Source organism: Gymnoscopelus braueri (assembly GCF_963280865.1).
Source record: "Gymnoscopelus braueri genome assembly, chromosome: 2".
Lineage (NCBI taxonomy): Eukaryota > Metazoa > Chordata > Actinopteri > Myctophiformes > Myctophidae > Gymnoscopelus > Gymnoscopelus braueri.
In genome coordinates this window covers 8,805,894-8,826,362 of record NC_137604.1, presented here as the reverse complement: position 1 = coordinate 8,826,362, position 20,469 = coordinate 8,805,894, and the positions used below count along the sequence as shown (strand labels likewise).

The 20,469-nt window shown below is 41.6% G+C and overlaps 2 protein-coding genes and 1 long non-coding RNA gene across 3 annotated transcripts; 1 reads left to right on the top strand and 2 right to left on the bottom strand.

Moving 5' to 3' along the window:
• Nucleotides 1–4,092: 4,092 nt before the first annotated feature.
• LOC308102043 lies at nucleotides 4,093–6,370 on the bottom strand. Its single transcript, XR_013934607.1, has 3 exons — nucleotides 6,267–6,370; nucleotides 5,973–6,107; nucleotides 4,093–4,217 (listed from the first exon to the last, which is right to left on the bottom strand). It is a non-coding gene; the product is annotated as an uncharacterized lncRNA (long non-coding RNA).
• Nucleotides 6,371–9,658: 3,288 nt separating this feature from the next.
• On the bottom strand, nucleotides 9,659–11,870 carry LOC308093891 (phosphatidylserine synthase 1-like; the record flags this gene model as incomplete). The annotated part of the gene is made up of 2 exons (XM_080440284.1): nucleotides 9,659–9,829; nucleotides 10,518–11,870. The coding sequence occupies 2 exons, from the start codon at nucleotides 11,868–11,870 to the stop codon at nucleotides 9,659–9,661; spliced, it is 1,524 nt and encodes a 507-aa protein (XP_080296410.1).
• A 5,979-nt stretch (nucleotides 11,871–17,849) lies between these two features.
• On the top strand, nucleotides 17,850–20,063 carry LOC308093880 (microtubule-associated protein 1 light chain 3 gamma-like; the record flags this gene model as incomplete). Its single annotated transcript, XM_080440270.1, has 4 exons — nucleotides 17,850–17,907; nucleotides 18,021–18,076; nucleotides 18,233–18,339; nucleotides 19,874–20,063. 4 exons carry the CDS (start codon nucleotides 17,850–17,852, stop codon nucleotides 20,061–20,063), a joined length of 411 nt encoding a protein of 136 aa, XP_080296396.1.
• Between the last annotated feature and the right edge of the window lie 406 nt (nucleotides 20,064–20,469).

Below are 20,469 nucleotides of genomic sequence, written 5' to 3'. Positions count from 1 at the left end.
GAACTGGCAACCTTCAGGTTGTGAGGCACACTTTTAAGGAAGAAGCCATTGGACCAACAGACAAGAACTTGTGAAAAAGGAGATCACACAGATGATACAGTTTCACGCAAATAGCTGAAAAATCCTGGGTTTAAGTGTTTTTCAAACTGCTCAAAATTGCGGACAATCTAAGGGCGGAGCTTACTGGTCAACGTGATACATGTGTTCCTCATGAGTCAAGGCACATGTGTAAGCAGGTTTAATGGCTGTCGGCCAAACGAGGCATGACTTTTGCCTGTTTAAAGTTTGCACTTTCAAAAAATCGCTATAGCGCCCCCCTTTGACCAATTGGAGTAAGATTGGTTTCAGTAATATTTGGAATGACCCTCAACATTAACGCAAAGTTTCAAAGAAATGTGAGTCTGCATGTATGTGTTAGGGGCAGATGAATAATTGTCATAAAACTGCAATATTCATTGGCTCATTAAAGCTTCATTTTTTCACTTATGGAAAATCTTTTGTATCAGTTTGTCGGCATAGGTCCAAAGTTCATGTGTAAAACGTTTCGTGCAGATTACTCAAAAATCCCAGGAGGAGATAGGTTTTAACTGTTTTTCATATAATTCAAAATGGTGGGAGATCTAAAGGTCAGAGGTCAAAAGTCAGAGGGTTAAAGTTGTTCATCATGAGTAGACGCATGTGTGTATTGAAGTTTTATGGCTGTAGGTCAAACAGGGCATGAGTTGTACCTGTTCAAAGTTGGCATTTTCAATTGAGTGCTATAGCGCCACCTTTTGACGAAAGATTGTGAGATTTATTTCTTGATAGTTTTTCATGACCATCTACCATATGGCCGAGTTTCGTAAAAAGCGACAGCACGGTTCACCCAGAACTGCGAAAAGTGGCAGAAGAAACAGAATACAGGGAATAATAAAACAGGTCCAGAGCTGAGCTCTGGCCCCGTAATAATGTAGTCCACACACCTTTGTGGTATTTGTCACTAGATATTTTGGAAAACACCAGTATCTGCATTTAACCCATCCTTAGTGACAGGAGCAGTGGGCACTAGGGGGCAGTGTCTCGGGGAGCAGTTGGGGGTCAAGTATCTTGCTCAGGGACACTTTGACACATTGCTGCAGGGCCTGGAATTGAACCTGAGACCTCTGGGTTCCAAGGCGGGCTCTATAATCATTCAACTATGGCCGCACCTTGTGCCGCGCATGCTTTGAATGATGTGGTTGGTTGGTTGGTTGGTTGGTGTGTGTGTGTGTGTGAGTGTGAGTGTGAGTGTGAGTGTGAGTGTGAGTGTGAGTGTGTGTGTGAGAGTGTGTGTGTGTGTGTGTGTGTGTGTGTGTGTGTGTGTGTGTGTGTGTGTGTGTGTGTGTGTGTGTGTGTGTGTGTGTGTGTGTGTGTGTGTGTGTGTGTGTGTGTGTGTGTGTGTGTGTGTGTGTGTTGCATGGTGGCCACAACAGACGTAGCCGGTTCTGGCACTGTGCTTTGATTTTCCAATTTTCAAAGTAAATATCGATACGTTCTTAACCATTTAAACCCTCTATATACTTGGTTGACCGGAGTCCCCCAGGGTAGTTTGTATCATCGCCGAACCATTGACGATGTATTTCACATGCTGTTTTGCTACAGCTGTTGTCCTGTACCTCCATCAAATCAAATTAAATGAAATAAAACAAACTGGTGTTATATAGCTGGTGGAAAAGAGACATAAACTGGCTCTGATAATAAAACATGGTGAAGGTATGAGGAAGAGTATCAAACTGATAGTGGAGGTTGAATAACAAGGAAACTAATTTGCAAAATATAAAATGTAATTCCCCCTCTGTCTCTATCTATCAACTGAACATCATGTTGAATAGCCAGTCTGTCAAGAGAGAGAACTAGATCTGTGTAAACCAGGGGTTTTCAACCAGTGGTCCGGGGACCACGGGTGGTCCTTGAGGGGATTCTAGGGGGTCCCCAGCCAAATTAATAGTTAGCAACCAAATTGACCCTTATATGTCTGTACAAATGGAACCAAATGGACCCTAACGGGTCCATTTGGTTCCATTTTGTACACTCTCAGAGTTAAGGGAACACTAGTGATGATGATACTTTCAATGGTTGAGTCCCTGGCATATCTTTTCAAATGGGGGTCCCTGGGCTAATATTTGACAATTTGGGGGTCCTTGATGCGAAAAAGGTTGAAAACCACTGGTGTAAACCATGATTGACAGTAGAATGTGGAGGAGGTTGCGTGACAAGGAAACAAATACATTTGCCAAAAGTTGCATCTTGTTCCATCTGTGAATATCCATCATTCCATCAAGTTCCATCTAGTTTTGGATAGACAATTAGACATGCAACATTCATGTGCACACAAGCACCATAACAACACCGATTTACAGTTAAGTTCTTATATGGAGGTTGCTGGCCAGTCTGAATCTCTCGAATCTGCGTATCCATCGCTCCCAGTCCTGAGGCTTTGCAAAGTCGAATGCTTCAGGTGGTTGGATGTTGAACGTAGCGCTCGGAGGAGCGTTAGCATTAGCCTGTAGCTGGGGAGGTTGTGCAGGCTGTGCTACCGGTGCGGCTGCAGCACCGTCGCCTTCCATCTCGCCGCTAGCAGACGTTAACTTAAAAAAAAAAACTCTCCCTCCAACTTCAAACTAGCTCTTTACCGCTGCCCACGTTCTGACACCATGTCGTGGTAAGCGTAAAGTAATACAGACGGTTTAGAGCATGTTGGTTACTTTATTGAAGCTTGTACTTTCCATGTCGTTTGCTAGTAGAATGAGCATTCGTACATCAACATCCGGTATCATACATCCTGTTAGCTCTATCACAATAAAAGCCTAACAGCTAACACCACATTAAACATTATTATAAAACAGAATGAGAGTGAGCGAGCGTGCTCAAAGGGGGATGTTTATAAACATCACAAATAAACAGTTTATTTTAGAGGAATTGCACACACAGACACAGGGAGAGAGAGAGAGAGAGAGAGAGAGAGAGAGAGAGAGAGAGAGAGAGAGAGAGAGAGAGAGAGAGAGAGAGAGAGAGAGAGAGAAATCGACTATAGGCCACATGAGCACTTTAAACCTATACAAATACATTGCATATTTGAAAAAAGCCGATCTACAAGTTCACGTTGTAGATAGGCTATTTTCAAAGAAGAAAATCTTGGGGAAAAAATTAAAATTGTGGAATATTTTCCAAATCCACACAGATCTTGTATGGGGGTCTATGGCACAACATATTTTCAGAAGGGGGGAGGTCTGCGTACAAATATAAATTTGGGTCCTTGCCATGAAAATGTTCGCTTATAATAAGCGGACATGGCAACACTGCTTCTAGAGAGATAGATGCGCATATATCATGGGAGACATCTGTTAAAATGAATTGGAATAAAAACAAATGTATGTATTGGGTCTGACTCTGGATAGCATCCTAGTGAACTATCCTACAGTGTGTAGGGGAGACACCTGGCCACTGTCTCCCACAGTATATGATACCTGCCCTTCCAGTGCTCTCTCTCTTCCACCTGGGCCAAACCCTGTGTTCCCTTGCATTATGTTGCAGTATGCCTACCTCATTGTTTGCATTTTTGTTAATAGTATTATGTTTGTAAATAAAATCCCTCATTTTTAGTTAAAACTCTCTCTCCTTTCCCCTTTATTTGTTGTGGCCTAGAGCCAGGCCATAACAATATGAGGCGCAGCTTGCGGAGCTAGTTCAGCAGCTGATGGCTGCTCATGGGTGACTAGGGGTGGTGTTGCTCAGGGACACTTATAAACACATAGATATGCTTCTGATTACCAGACGGCCTCTCTACTGTCTAAGCTACATGACTACCCCTGAGTTCTCTCTCCTGATTGGATAAAAGTGGTATCCCAATATATGTTCTGTTTATGAGATGAGGAGACCCCTGTTACTGAACACTCTATAGCAATGATTATATTTATGTATTTATGTATCTATGTATTTATTTATTTATTTGAGCAGAACAATAGCCAAAAATAGCAGATCTACAAGCTCACAACGCAAGCTTGTAGATCAGCCACTTTGGGCAAAGACATGTTGTATACAGAAAAGGTTTAATCATTTGAATTGAATTCAGCGTGTTGTGACTTACCTGGCCAGTTCAGAATCATGCAGTCCTGGTTTCCTCGATGGTTATCAGGTTGTCCCTGGTTCCACTCAGTGAAGATCATTGGGCGACCGTCGCTCCACAACCAAACACCTTCCTAGGGGACAGTATCACATCACATCATTTAATAGTAGGCCAATGTCACTATTTAACAACTCACAAAGCTTATTTCATTCATTCATTCATTCATATTTGCCCCTGACCCCCTCTCCATCTAGAAGAAAAGTGTAGGGGAGAATAATACTTGTAGATAAGAATTTGTTATTGTCTGCCTGGCTAAATGTTTTTTTCTAAATTTTGTAGATCATAACTATTACATGAAACACATTATTGTGATGTCAAGACAAACATAATAATTGTATTTAGAATGTCCAGATGTGGGTAGAGTAGCCAAAAACTGTAGTCAAGTAAAGTAAAAGTAGTCTTTCATATAATTAGAGTAAGAATAAGACAGTATCTAGTGAAAAGTGTACTCAACTACTGAGTTACTTCATATGGTCTGAGCTATTGTTTAAATCAGGGGTCTTCAACGGGGGGTCCGGGACCCCTAAGGGATCCTCAGAGTTACTACAGGTGGGCCGCCAAATCTTTGTGTGATTTTAATACACACATTAATCATGTTACCAAGATTGCCTTCTTTCATCTTAGAAATATAGCACAAATTAGAGCCTATCTGTCGTTGGACGATGCAAAAACGTTGATCCACGCTTTTGTTTTCTCTCGGCTTGATTACTATAATGAACTTTACTCTGGCCTGCCAAAGAAAACAACTGACAGATTACAACTTGTTCAAAATGCGGCAGCCAGAGTTTTAACTAAAACTAAGTTGAGAGAACATATTACTCCAGTTCTAGCTTCACTACACCGGTGTCCGGTTGTTTTTAGGATTGATTTAAAATTTATTTTACTAGTTTATAAAGACTACACCGGTGTCCGGTTGTTTTTAGGATTGATTTAAACAATATTTTACTAGTTTATAAAGCTATAAATGGTCTGGCACCTTCCTACCTCTATGACTGCCTGCCTAGATATGTTCCAAACCGCCCCCTCAGGTCTTCAAGTGCTGACCTGCTCGAGGTGCCTACCATGACGTATAAAAAACACGGTGAAGCAGCATTCTGCTTCTACGGGCCGACAGCGTGGAATAAACTCCCATTACACCTAAGACAGGCAGCCTCTGTAGATAGCTTTAAAGCACAGCTCAAGACCTATGTCTTCACTCTTGCTTTTGGTTGATTTTTAAATCTCTGTGTTGTTATTCATGTCCTCACTGTTTTGCTATTATTTTAATGTTGTTTTATGCTTTTGCTTTTCTTTTTTTTGCTTTATCGTAAAATTAGTTGTACTTTTCAGTAATTGTATTCTTGCTCTGTAAAGCACTTTGAGCTGCCTTTCATGTCATGAAAGGTGCTATAAAAATAAAGTTTATTATTAATATTAACATGGGGCGACGCACAACATGCTGCACAGGATAGGACGAGATGGAAGCAGATAGTCACAGCCTTATGTTCCATAGGGAACGAAGAGGATGAAGTAAGTTGACAATGTCATGACAATAGAAGGTGTATGGTGACATACAGGTACAGTGTGTAGTGCAGTGGTCCTCAAACTTTTTCGTGCCAATTTGACCCACAAATTGATATATATTTGGCCACGGACCCCCATCTGAAAATGTTTTGTGCCAGGGACCACTCGCACCCCCATTTATAGTATAAAACATGGTTGAAGTGGTTAAAATGACGCTATATTAACACATAATCGTATCAGATGTATATTGAAATACAGGAACAGTATCAGTGTAGTATGAGGTAATATTTCATCAAACAGTGTATTAAAGGTTCATGTACAGTACCTGTGCTGCATCGTAGCCACCGACCCACGTTATGGTCTTTGCACTAGTGTTGGTAAGTATCAGATCCTGAAAAAAGGAGTGCTCTGTTTTGCTGTGCATGGACGCTAGGTTTCCACCCTGAGACAAACAGTTTTTCTACAGAACAATATAAACAGAGAACAAAAAAGAATATTAGACAGACAGACAGACAGACAGACAGACAGACAGACAGACAGACAGACAGACAGACAGACAGACAGACAGAAAAGGACAAGACAAAATGTGTTTTGTATTTCATGTGTTAGTTCTAATTACCTCTGCGTCACCCCAAGTCCTCTAAGCCCCTTCATATTTGTAGCAGTTATCAAACAATTCATTCCATCCACCTGGACATTTTGCACGTCCCTTGGCGACTGCTGAAAAACAACAGAAACCTGAAGTCAATTGTTTGAAAGCAACAACAACTAAATTAACAAAATAAGGAAATCCTAAAACAAACATATATCTACATAGTAGTAATGAGCCACTTTCAACAGCTACTGTAAACAGAAACACTGTTATTCATCCAAATATGGGACCCCGATTACATATCCCGTGGTGAAAATAATACTAAACAGCGTGTAAATATGAGAACCTCCTTTTAAACAAACTCAAAGCAATTGGTTTTAGTTAGAAATCATTACACACACACACACACACACGCACACGTGCGCACACACACACACACACACACACACACACACACGTATACAGGGTTATCAGGGACTAGAATTCTACTGCAGGGGTAGGAAACCTTAGGCACGGGTGCCAACATTACCACAATGTTTACATTGTGATTCATTACAACATCAATGTGTTGACATTCTGTTCCGTTCACAGTTTGTACATACATCCTTTGAATAATTTCATATCCATTTGACTTGAAATAATGCTACAAGATAGTTTTTTATATAACTCACACAAATATTAGTATATTGTAGAATTATTATGATTATGATTATTATTAGTAGTAGTAGTAATATTATTATTATTATTACCCTTATTATTATTATTACTATTATATGACACCCACAATTTCAATGTCACACGGAAATGACCGTAACATTGAGGCATTCACATGTATAGTATAGGTAGGGTAATGTTTTTTGGTTAAAATGTTAAAGGCTCTATATTGTGATAGTAATAATTGCTATAGAGTGTTTGTTCAGTAACAGGGGTCTCCATGTCTCTCCAGCTCTTTGATAAACAGAAAATCCATTTTCAGGTAGGTTGCAAAATATCAGCCAATCAGGAGAGAGTACCCATTTATCAGCTTTATTTGTTATAGTGTTCCAGTTCCAATGTTGTCTGCTCATTTCTTTGTGTCATCACTTACAATTTCACTTGTTTAGTCTGTATCCTGTCTGAGTTCTCTCTCCTGATTGGATGAAATTAGTATCCTGACCTTAAAATGCATTTTATGTTTAATAAAGAGCTGGAGAGACATGGAGACTCCTGTTACTGAACAAACACTCTATCAATGAGAAGAGTCTGAATATAGAGCTATTTAACACTTATTTTAATCTTCATTGTCATTATTATTATTGCTGCTGTTGTTGTTGTTGTTGTTGTTGTTGTTGTTGTTGTTGTTGTTTAGATTAAAGGTAACAAATCTCAGTGGAATAAACAAATAAACAGGAAAAAAAAACATTAAACCCTAAAAACATGAATGTGAAAGAATCTTACCTTTTGGTGAAAGCGTGAGCCTAAGGATGAGTATGATGATGAGATGCATTGTGTTGGATAGAGAGTTCCAAATGTCACCCTGGACACAGTTACAGCTTTTAATATGTCTGTGAAGGGGGTGTGGTGTCTGTGGTGGACATGCAGTATCAAAGTACATTTGAGAAACACTGGTCTAGTTGATGATGACTGCTGGGAACTGTGAAAACAATTCAAATATGTGGATAAACCTTTACTGGGATCGTTGCAGGATAAATGCAATGTTGTGAACTCATCTCACTGGTATAGTACAAATAATACAAATCAAGGCTGTGGACTTTTGCTCATTCATCACAGCAGGTAAATGATTAATGTTATCACAGCTCTTCTGAGAAATCACACAATGTGTCGATATTATTTGGGTCAAATAAGGAAGAAGTTACTTACTGTACTTGGATAATAAACTATCTGGAGAGGGTATATGGCTTCACTGTATGTATACTGTACATAAATAAATAAAACATAATCAAATGTGGGGTGTGGTGTCTGTGGTGGACAGTATATCAAGGTACATTTGCTTGACCAATGTTCCGCAGAGCTCTATAGTTGGTACGCTACTACACCAAATCTCTTTATCGAATAATAGATCTACAAGCTCACAGGTGAAGGTTCTTTGTGGAGCCATATAGCTTTTTAAAGAACCATTTAATGAATGAGAAAATAAGGTCTGCTTACACACGAAGAAGCAGCGTTCAGCATGTAAACTCCCAGAAAACTGCAGTTCTGCTAAAACTCCTAGTTGTTTTGAATTAATATATATATGCCAGATATATATATGCCATGTGCCAGAGCCTCCGCTCTCCCCCATTTCTAGCAGAGTAGTTTCGGACAAGCGTATTGAGTGGCCCTGTCTTTCCCTATTTAGGACTGACCGTGGGTAGCTACCTGGGACGTAAGTCGGGGCTTGATCAACCCTGGCTGGGTCACCTGGGTGAGGGTGTATGTTGCGAGACCCGAAACATCCTATGACCCCAGGCTACAACACTGATGATACGTCCCAGGTGCATCCATGTGATGTTTTATCGTTTTCGAAGATCATCTTGACCCTACACAGAGTACCAGGACAACTGGCTGGCCGTACAAACCAGCTAGGCCTCTCAGTGGCTCTTGAGCCCGGTTCTAAACAACCAGCCGATTATCAGTGATATATATATATATATATATATATATATATATATATATATATATATATATATATATATATATATATATATATATATAGTGACTAGACGTTTTGGCCAATAACTCCAACCTGCTTGAACGTATAGCTCGTTCAAATTAATTCTGATTTTAATTGATTTAATTTCAGATATCATTCCAAGTGGCTATAACTGCCTTCCAAGCCCTGGGCAACCCGGCCTGGCGGGAGGAGCACACTTTTCTAGTTAGCTCTCATTTTTGTTGTTTTGACTTTTTTTCAATTCGTTTTTAATATAAAGTAGTTTTGGTAGTTTCGTTTTTGAAAAGGCTTAGTTTATTGCCAGACCCAGGGGGTCAGGCCTATGTGGCTTTGTCTGTCCCCTTTTGCTATCGTTTTCGTCCATATATGGACGAAAACGTTTTCTTACATGTCCCTCTTTTTGATTGGCCAAGCTTAGCGTGACGTAGTTTAGAAACCATTCAGATTTCCGGCCATTCAGATTTCAACCACTAGGGGTCTGGCAGTACCAGGTCCCCTGGTTCCCTTATTTTTATTAGTTTGAGTTTTTATTGTGACTAGAAAGGGGCCCGTAGGGCCCTAGCTTAGGGCCCTGTATGCTCCACCCCAGTTATGCAATACCCGTTGTACCCGTTGTCAGAGTACCCGTTACACCCGTCTGTCTGTGTGTGTCCCTTTTATGCCCATATATAGAGTTGCGTGTCAGGCATGCCCATATATGGAGTCTAGGCCAGTCTATGATGTCATATTGATGACATCAACTTACTTCGTCTTTCCACGTGGCGCATCACTCCCTCGGGTCCTCGTCGATGAGCACGCCGAGTTTGAAGTCAGTCAGTCCCATATATGTAGGCGTATCGGTCGGATCGGCGGTTATGGACAACCACCTATACGACGCAGAGCACAGCACTCCCTTACCGTAGGTCGAGTCGGTCAGAAGGTTCTCGAGATACGTGAACTACAGACGGAGGGATGATTTATGGTAGGTTATGAGGATAGTAGGGGTGAGATTTAAAATAAATCCGAAAAATAGCAAAAATTTGCAGATCTACAAGCTCAGCTATTTTCGCTATGAAATTAAAGAAATGTTGACAAACGGGCTTAAAACTGGCATAGCCACCCAAAATACTAGTCTTGTGTATGAAATATTGACAAAGACTAAGACTAAGGACATTTTCTCAGGTTCCCCTGAATTCAGATGCCGGTGCTTATGTTTTTAAACTAGAAGCCTCTACGTGTGATCTCTGTATCTGTCAGTCCTTGTCCCTGATGTCATCACTATATGCCCATATATGGGCATGGTTATGTCTGAGCAATAGTGATGGGCCAGGGTGGTCTGCTGGCTGGCCCTCCCACCCATTACCCAATTTAAATATAGAATCTATATATTAAATGAAATAATTAAAGGCTAGCTTAGGGCCCTGTATGCTCCACCCATAATAATTAAATTAAATGTATGTAATATTTATATATATATTTTTTAATTGAATTAAATTAAATAAAAAACATCGATCGTTCGTCACGCTCCCAGTTTGTAAGGACCTCTACTCTTCTCTGAATCTATCTCTCGCCGTCAGGAAGACGAGCGACCACTTTGTGGAAGCCAACGGCGATCCAAGTAAAGAATACAGAATATTGAATCTGACCACCAGGCCATTGTCGTCTGCCTCCAGCTCGCCTTTAAAACCCTCCGCCGCACAGTCACTGGATTCCGTGTGACCGCTGTCCTCGCATTCCAAGAGTCTCTTCTCCTCTCTGCTCGGACTGTAGCGCTCTCCGTACCACACCATCCCAACCAGGCACAGGCACGTGATGAGCGCCACGCACAGGAGCCACAGGACCACCATGAGGATCTGGGTCTTAGAGAAGAGCTCCTGTGCAAACTTCACGCACACCAGGGCCTCCAGGAAAGCGATGGCCCCGAACACCCAGCACTGCGTTCCGACTCTCTTGCACTGGGCGTCCGTGAGGTACGCGTAGTACTGCCTCACCGTGGGCGCCGTGATGGCCAACAGCAGCAGAATGCGACACCAGCTGAGCGGGTGCTTCGCGGGGAACACGAAGATGTGCTTCAGGAAGAACGTGTTCAGCTCGGTGAGCTGCCAGATGATCATCAGCACGTAGACGCCCATGAAGCGGCGGGGGGACGACTTGGGGTCGAACCAGCGCACATACGTCCAGCTGGCCGGGGTGAACTGCAGCGCCGCCCGCTTGATCTTCCCCGTGGTGGTGTGGATGTCCAGGATGCCCGCCCAGTGGTAGGTCCTCATCTCCAGGGAGCGGCAGAGGGTCATGCCCAGCCAGATGCCCACTCCGTTGCACAGCAGGATGTCCAGGATCAGCTGGTCCCACCAGCACTCGGCGAAGTTGGGCAGCAGGTGCATGAAGAAGAGCTCGGTGACCTCCCAGGTGATGCTGATGGTCCAGCAGAGGCCGTAGCTGCGGATGAGCAGGGCCTTCAGCACCCAGCCCCAGAAGTGGCTGAAGGCAAAGATGTCAAAGTGGCTCCAGATTCTCTCCCAGGTGATCAGGTTGCAGTTGAGGGCGTAGTCCATGACGTCCACCTCCCGCTTGGCGTAGCGCAGGCCAGGGTCCAGCCAGTACAGGACGTGCTTGACCTGCGTCAAGTTCAGGAAGATGACGGAAACCAAGAAGAGGAAGTAGAGGACGCTCAGCCCGAAGACAATCCGCCATATCGCCGGGTGAGGCCTGGTGAACGGGCCGTTGGGAAACGCCAGGACGCTTATGACCAGGAAGAAGGAGACGAACACGGCGAGGCACACCCGCAGGTTGTCGTCGGGGTTGGCGTCGTCCCGCGCGAACGCAAAGTACATCAGGCCGAGTACGGTGCATACGAGCAGCGAGATGGTGTGAGGCTTGTAGAAGAAGTCCAGCGTGATGTTCTCCACCTCCTGCTCGTTCACCATTCTGAAATGCATCTTGTAGTTGACGTCGTCTTTGCTCAGGGTACGGGACCCGCTGTACACGGACACCGCCATCGCTGCCCCCGGAGTGTGAAGCCCTCTCCGAGTCACACACCACCCACGGCCAGCTTACGTCTTTGTTGTTATTTTTGTTTTGAATTGAGCCGATAGCCCAACACAGCAGCTTGTTGGTAAAAGTAGACAAATCAACACCTGATCTATAAAGGAATTAACCCCTATTGCTGTGGGTTGCTTACTTATATTGGTTCATCAGTTGCACAAATGTCTCACAAAGCATGGACGCCTGTTCATCTATCTTCTATAATTATGTGGAATCTGTGTATGGTGTGTCCCTCCACAAATCCTAAGAACCGGCCTACCGATTGACTTCAAACTTGCCATGTGTGTCATCGAAGACTAGAGGGAGTGACATGCCGAATGAGTCACATCAGCGGTTGTCCAGTCTGTCTGTGTGCCTGTGTGTCTGTCTGTCTGTCTGTATGTCTGTCTGTCTGTGTTCCTTTTATGCCCATAAACTGCATGGAGATCTCTGATGTCATCAAAATGACATCAGGGAACGCGCTGTTTGTAAATAGGCTTATTTAAAAAAAATCAGGATATTTTTTGATAATCTTCCACAACGGAGCTTAAAATTGGCACAGCTAAAAAATAGATAGATAAAAATAAATAAAAAAGAAGCAAAAATAGCAAATCTACACGCTCAGCTATTTTCGCTATTATATAAAGAAATGTTGACAAAAGGGTTAAAGACGGGCACAGCTAAAATACTAGAAGATACACTGACTGACCCAGTGGTGGAAATTACATAAATACATTTACTCAAGTACTGTACTTAAGAACACTTTTGAGGTCTTTTTTTTACTTAACTGGAGTATTTCCAATTTTCTGTACTTCAGAGGCAAATATTGTACTTTTACTCCAATACAATTATTAGAAAACTACAAGCCGATCTACAAGCTCACAGCGTGTCGTGATGCGACGCGTTGTGAGCTTGTAGATCGGCTATTTTCAAAAGATTTTTTATACATTTTAGACAAATAATAACTTGTAAAAGGGGACATTCTGCATAATGAGTACTTCTACTTTTGGTACTCTACGTAGGCTTTATTTTAGCCTGCTGCAACCCTCCTGATTTCGTGTATAAAGGGGCGGGTGTAAAGAGCCGGCGAGAAACTGCGGCTGATCCCATTGGTTCACCGATCTGTCCGTCAACCCCCGCCCCGTTAACACAACATTACGAGCGACGCCCACTGCACTCTGGTTGGTTGGGAAGTGAAACACTTCCTCATACCCAGTACGGGCTATCGTTGGGCCAGGCTTTTATTTTTTAGCAAAACTAAGCAATAAAAGCCTGGAGATCGAGGCTAGCTTTATTTTGATGCCTATACTTTTGAACTTTTACTCAAGTAAATTTTGATTGCACTTTTACTTCTAACAGAGTGTTTCTACAGCGCAGCATGTAGAACCCCCCCCCACCCCTCTCTCTCTCTTTAATTGTCTCTCTCTGCTGTCTGTGGCTGCAGCAGCATCTAACGTACACAGTGGTGGAGAGTAACTAAGTACATTTACTCAAGTACTGTACTTAAGTACAATTTTGAGGTATTTGTACTTTACTTGAGTATTTCCAATTTCCAATACTTTTACTTCTACTCCACTACATCTCAGAGGTAAATATTGTACTTTTACTCCACTACAATTATTTGAAAACTTTAGTTACTAGTTACTTTGCAGATGTAAATTATGATGTTATAGAACATACATTAACCACTTTAGCCCTATTTTATACCTAGGCTATTTGAAAATAGCAGATCTACAAGCTCACAACGCGTCGCAGCGCGACGCGCTGTGTGCTTGTAGATCTGCTATTTCCAAATATTTTAGTACTTTTACTTTTGGTACTTTAAGTACATTTTGATACCACTACTTTTGTACTTTTACTCAAGTAAATTTTGAATTCTGGACTTTTACTTGTAACAGAGTACTTCTGCATTGCAGTATTGACACTTTTACTTAAGTAAAACATTTGAGTACTTTTTCCACCACTGAACGTACATCATTTGCAGCATTTAATGTGGCAACAGAAAGCCATTGAGCTGCAGAGGTCGTGACGAGGCAAAGACGGCCAAACAGCCTGATGCTCAGTTTTCATTCTGCTTGATAAACTGTGGACGTAATCAATTCTGTTCATTCCATTACGGTTTAATGGACTGGAAACTGTTAATTAATGTCGCTACTCTCTCTCTGATGTCCTGAGTAGAAATGGAATGTCGACTCACTGAACTACTTATGCCAACTTTCTAATGACTTCAGCATCACAAGAACTATAAAGGAATGCTTTTAGGAGTGTGTTTATACGGAGGAGTGGCCATTGACAGTAAAACAATATAACTCGTGGCCTCCCTCCATCGAATTACTTTAATTCCATATAAACACACTCCTATTTTCAGGGATTTTCAGGGAGGCCATGAGGCCATGGCCGTCGTAGCCCCTTAGTTTGGCCTTGTGCCCCTAAATAAAATGGCATGTCCTGAGGCCACAGAGGCCTTAATGCCTCAGGTGGCTGTTCTCCTGTTTCTTTCTTGTCAATACATAGACATCAGTGTCTCTTTCTTGTCATGTAGACACTATAGTATCTTTTGTTGAGATTCTGAATTCTTAACTCCCCTGAGTCCTCATTTTTAAACCAGTGACTTTGATTGGTGGAGGGCTGAGCATGGATCAGATTGTAAATACAATTTTTCACTGCAGATAGTCTACATATTGAATTTAAAATCATCCTTAAAGGAGTAGTTCACCCAAAAAATGACTTATTTTCTATCAATTACACACCCCATGAAGCCTTGAATTCATGGACATTTTTTTGTTTGTGTCGCATTCCTAAGCCAATAATTTGATTACCATCTCCTACCGGCTAAAGGAGACTCTTTGTGTCTCCTACCGGAAATACACACGGTCATCAAATTATTGGCTTAGGAATGCTACAAAAACGAAAACATCTCCATGAGTTCAAGGCTTCATGGGATGTGTAACTGATAAAAAAAAATAAGTAATTTTTTGGGTGAACTATTCCTTTAAGCCTTAAATTCAATTAATTCTTTCAATTGACTAAAATCGTGTTTAATTTGATGGCCTGCCCTGGCATTTGGCCTTTGTGCCAAATGCTGACAACACCAAAGGCAAGTGGCCTTTGGTGTTGCCCCTAAAATGACGAAATTCCAGGCCTGGTCAACGACCACTCTGGGATGTTTACCTCCTGGACTCCAACCAGTCTGGGTTCAAAGTGGGTCACTCGACCGAGACTGCCCTCCTGGCAGTGACGGGGTCGCTCCATGCCGCTAGAGAGAACTCTCTCCTCCATCCTGATACTCCTGGACCTTGTTTAGTCGATACACTAATTTGTTTTAGCTCTTGCTCATTTGATTTTGCTATTTTGTCTCATCTGTTTAAGAAAGTAGGTAGCTGATATATTGCACTTTTACCTTAGCGCTAGGTATACTCTTGGTTTCTTGTTTTTGCAGAAAATGCACTTAAGACTTCTGGTGATTAGTAGTTTCGTTCCCTACCTATGTTGAATGCACTTATTGTAAGTCGCTTTGGATAAAAGCGTCTGCTAAATGACTGTAATGTAATGTAATGTAATGTAATGTTCAGTATTCAGAAGCAGGGCGTGAGCGCCCCTCTGTGGACAAACACCTCAATTACTTTGTTCTTGAGGCAAAATATAAAATACTATATTATTTTGATTGATTGATTGCTTTTTGCTTGATTGCTTAATTGCTTGATTGCTTGATTGCTTGATTGATTGATTGATTGATTGATTGATTGATTGATTGAATACTTTAATAAGAGTTTGCACAAAAGGCACATATTAATGCATACTGTAAAGATCTTTATAAACATTGAAAACATATTTTAATGTAAATTAGAAAGACAGACAGACAGACAGACAGACAGACAGACAGACAGACAGACAGACAGATAGATTTGTCTTAGGTCAACCCTAACTGATAGATCAGATACTACTAGTGAGCAAATCAAACCCATGAAACCACATGAACCATAACGTGCACACGGTCCAGGTCATTGTGTTAAAACATCAGCTCCAACTCAACTGAAAACACCAAACATGATGTAGCTAAATGCTGCTGAGCAATGAAGGGAACTGACTGGACTGGAGTCATGGGTGTTTGACAGTCTGGTCTGGTGGATTAGTGCTGCCATCTACTGGTCAACCACTAGGATGGGCTGTGCCTGTGATGATGTCATCTCAATGTCAATCTACTCTACACAGTGGTGGAAAGTAAATAAGTACATTTACTACTACTCTATCCTGGTCCACTTTCGCCAGTGGTGGAAGAAGTACTCCGATATTTTACTTAAGTAAAAGTAGCAATACCACAAAAATACTTTCAAGTTTCAAGTAAAAGACCTGTGTTCAAAATGTTACTTGAGTAAAAGTACGAAAGTATTGGCAGCAAAATATACTTTAAGTACCAAAAGTAAAAGAACTAAAATGTTTGAAAATAGCTAATAGAGCTCACAAATAGCCTACAGGGCTAAGTGGTTAATGTATGTTTTATAATATACTAATTTATATCTGCAAAATCAGGTTTTAGGGTTGAAAAATATCATGGCACTCCATCTTTAAGTACAGTGTTTGAGTAAATGTACTTAGTTACTTTACACCACTGGTTTTCATACGCTTCAACCTGTACATCAAACCTTTTAATGTGCACAAATGGAACCAAATGGACCCGGCCGGGTCCATTTGGTTCCATTTGTACACTCTCTCGGAGTTACAGACCTGTATTTGGTTCCTATTAAGTTAACTATCAATCATTCAGCTGCATGGGGACCCCCTAGAACCCCCTCAAGGACCCCTGGGGGTCCATGGACTCTCCTTTAAGATCCACCACTGCTGTAAATAAGTCTTTGCTCACAGCAGAGCATACTGTATACTGTACTGTATAGCTGCTAAATTATTCTTCCATCATATCATAATCTGTACATTTTCTATATGCTGATGTGTTAATGTATTAATGTATTCATATTTTACCATTGTTAGGCAATATGTCCAAGTTTGTTTCCTGTCAGCTACATGAAATAAAAACATGGACACACTTCATGTTTCTGAATTGTTTATGTTTGTCGATGAGCGTGTGAACGGGCTCCCAACAATTAGTATTAGGTTACCATGACAACCGGGGCCAGCCAGCCCAGGCATTCCTCCCTGGGCTGTGGGATTAAGAATATCCATATTGATTGGTTGAGACAGATTCATTGGACATGTAGGGGGAGGGACCCATGTGGCAATCAGCTGATTCGTCAGTCCTCCGGCCACAGTGGACGCGGAGTCAGCGTTGCCATGTCTGCTTATTCTAAGCGACTTTGGGCTTGTTTTTCTGTAAAGTGGCTTGTAAATATTGGCAGTTGTGGGTTGCCTTTTTTGGGCTTGTTTCTAAAGTGTACTTGCTTATTTGGGATTGTTTCCTAATATTGTTTAAACCAGTGGTTCTCTTTAATATTTTCATGTCATGTATTTGTCCGCAGACCCCCCGGGTTTTTTGTGCCAGGGACCCCAGTACTATATTTGTGTAGTTAAAATGTTTTTTTCCCCCCATTTTTTAATAGCAGATCTACAAGCTCACAAGTAACGCGTTGTGAGCTTGTAGATCGGCTATTTTCAAATAGCCAATGCATAATAGGTTTAAACTTTAAAGTGTTCATGTGGCCTAGTACTTCTTTTTGGCTGGTTTTCATAGACCTGGTTCCTTATTTCGCTCACAGAATCTGGCAACACTGCGTGGAGCGCGAGGTTTGTCGCTCCTTTTAGAGAAAAAGAACAGACCTACAAGCCCACAACGCGTCGCGTCGCGGCGCGTTGTGGTCTTGTAGGTCTGTTCTTTTTTTATGCCAGCGACACCGTCGTACCAGGAGGTATATAAATCAGGCTTTATTAGAGACAGCTGCTTCTCTTATTCCTCATAGTCCATTCATATAGCCGGAGAGAAGGAACGCACTTTAAACATCGCAATGCCTCCGCTTGATATATCACACACACCAAAGCCCTTCAAACAGAGGAAAAGCCTGGGTAAAAAAAAATAATCCTTTTAAGTAATTATGCCGAAAGCTTTTCTGTTTTTGATTGTTTTAAAATATTCGACCGAAACTACATGAATTGTGACATATTTTTCTTCCCCGCAGCTACAAGAAAACAAGAAGTTTCGGGCATACGGTCTAAATACCCAAACAAAATCCCGGTAAGTGGATTTAAAATGGATATTTGTGGGCTGTGTAGGCCACTTGATGCTGTTTTATTGATATATTGTAGCAGCCTCATGTATTTACATGCTGTGTACATTTGATTTGACCTAAATGATAAAAATGTGAGGAATAAAGCTGATTGTTGGTTGCAGGTCATCGTTGAACGGTACCAGAGGGAGAAGTACCTGCCGTCTCTGGATCAGACCAAATTCCTGGTGGACCAAGAATTCACCATGACTCAGTTTGTTACCACTATCAGGTCGGTGTCTAAACTGTTCTGTGGGTTTTACTAAATAAATGTTTAAGTTTACGCACAGTGGTGTCAGAAGATTTAAGTGCTAATCTTGTGCAACAAATTCCCCCCCAAAAATGGTCTTGGGCGGCCTATAGGTGCTGTGATATCATTTAAGACTATTAATTGTTTAAGTTCTTTATTTTCTGATAGTCGCTGCTAAAGAGCGTTTGTTCAGTAACCGGGGTCTCTTTGGCCCTTTTTTAGTAAAAAAAAAAATACATTTTCAGGTTACAAAAGTATCCAATCAGGAGAGAAACCCACAGTGTTCCACTTTTGTTCCCTCTCCTGATTGGTTAAAATTGGTATCCTGAACTGAAAATGTATTTTCTGTCAAAGAGCTGGAGAGACAGGGAGACCCTGTCTATAGCAGTGATTATGGGAATATAGTAGACAGTTATACTTATTCTAGCATAAAACTTCACAGCACCTTTTTAATATCAATATCATAAGTAAATTAATCCAGCGAGCACAAAGTAAAATTCTCAGTGTTTATCCATTTATAACTTGAGACTAGACACCTCCATTTGTGCACATTGAGAGAAACTGTCAGTAAAGTAGGCTAGTCTCTAGACAGAGTTAGGTGAACACTGCATACTTGACGGTGCAGAAGGTCCATTCTGCACGACCTGTGACTCATGACTTGATGCTTGTTGTGTGATTGTGACTGTTTTGCTTGTCATTCCAGCAGGAGTGTCATTTGGGGCTCTGCTGGATGGCAATTGCCACCCCTTGCATTTGCATTTAATAAAAAATTCTGTAATTTGTGTTTTTTGTGCAGATTAATCCGATTTTACTCCATTTATCTGACACTGATTTTTCTTAACGCATCAGAATTACATGCCCTTCCATCTTTACATGTGACACATAATATAGACACGTGTTTTCTTGTCTGTAACATGCATTCATTAACCACTTGGCGACCCTATTTGTGGGCATGTAATGTTTGTATAGCAAACATTTCCCCCCAAAAAAATTAATTCTTTTTAATTAATCGATTGATTATATACACTTTATTAATCCCGATCACAACAGCTCACAACGTTTGTTTTTTTTAGCAATGGGGCTTGCTGAGCTAACCTGACACCGTCAAATGGAAGAAGCTTGCGACACACATTTGTTTCACAGCCTACTTCCCATCTGAGACTCCGGTCGCAGAATCGATGACAGACAGTTTTTCTTTTTTCAAGCTACTAGGCAGGTGATTGGATGATCCCGCCCCTAGCAGCCGCTGATTGGTTCGAACACGCAGTGTTCGGACATCTCTACTCCCTGCGCAATCCCAGACCTCCCTGAAATCAAATGCAAATGAGATTTCCGGAGGGAGGGGGTTTACCAGGCTATTGCTGAGCCCCAAGTGATGACTTTGTTTTGCCAGACTAGTTTTTTTTCCCTGACATGACTCCTCTGCATTCCAGAAACCGCACAAAACCTGAAGCAGACTTGATGCTTTGTTTAGTGGATGTGTGATTGTGAATGTTTTTTACTTGGTCATTCCCAGAAATCGCATGGACTTGAAGCCGACCCACGCGTTCTATCTGCTCATCAACAACAGCGGCCTGGCCAGCATGTCCCTCAGCATGGCCGAAGTGTACAAGGACCACAAGGACGAGGATGGCTTCCTCTACATGACCTACGCCTCCCAGGAGAATTTCGGTTCTGACCAGGAGGGGGCACTGGACTCGTTTTAATTTTAAAGGGGTACTTCAGCCCCCTAAAATGACTCACCCCATGAAGCCTTGCATTTATGGAGATTTTGTAAATATGCTGCTGTGCCTTGGGTTGGCTCCCACAGTGTTGGTTGCGTTGGACCCCCATTTTTGCGGCAATATTCTCCATTTCTTCATTCAGGAATGTGACTTAAACGTTTCTCCATGAATTTGAAGCTTTGTGGGGTGAGGAATTGATGGAAAAACAGTCATTTTGAGGGTGAAGTACTTAATGACTGGCTCATCTGGACCAAAAAGCCATTTCAGTTGTAAATAGAAAAGATAATTGTATACAATTTTTATATTTGCTTTGTAAAGTTTTCATTGGTTGTACAAGTTTTATTTTTTTAATATGCTGTGTGAAATAAATCTGAAGTCTTTAACTATA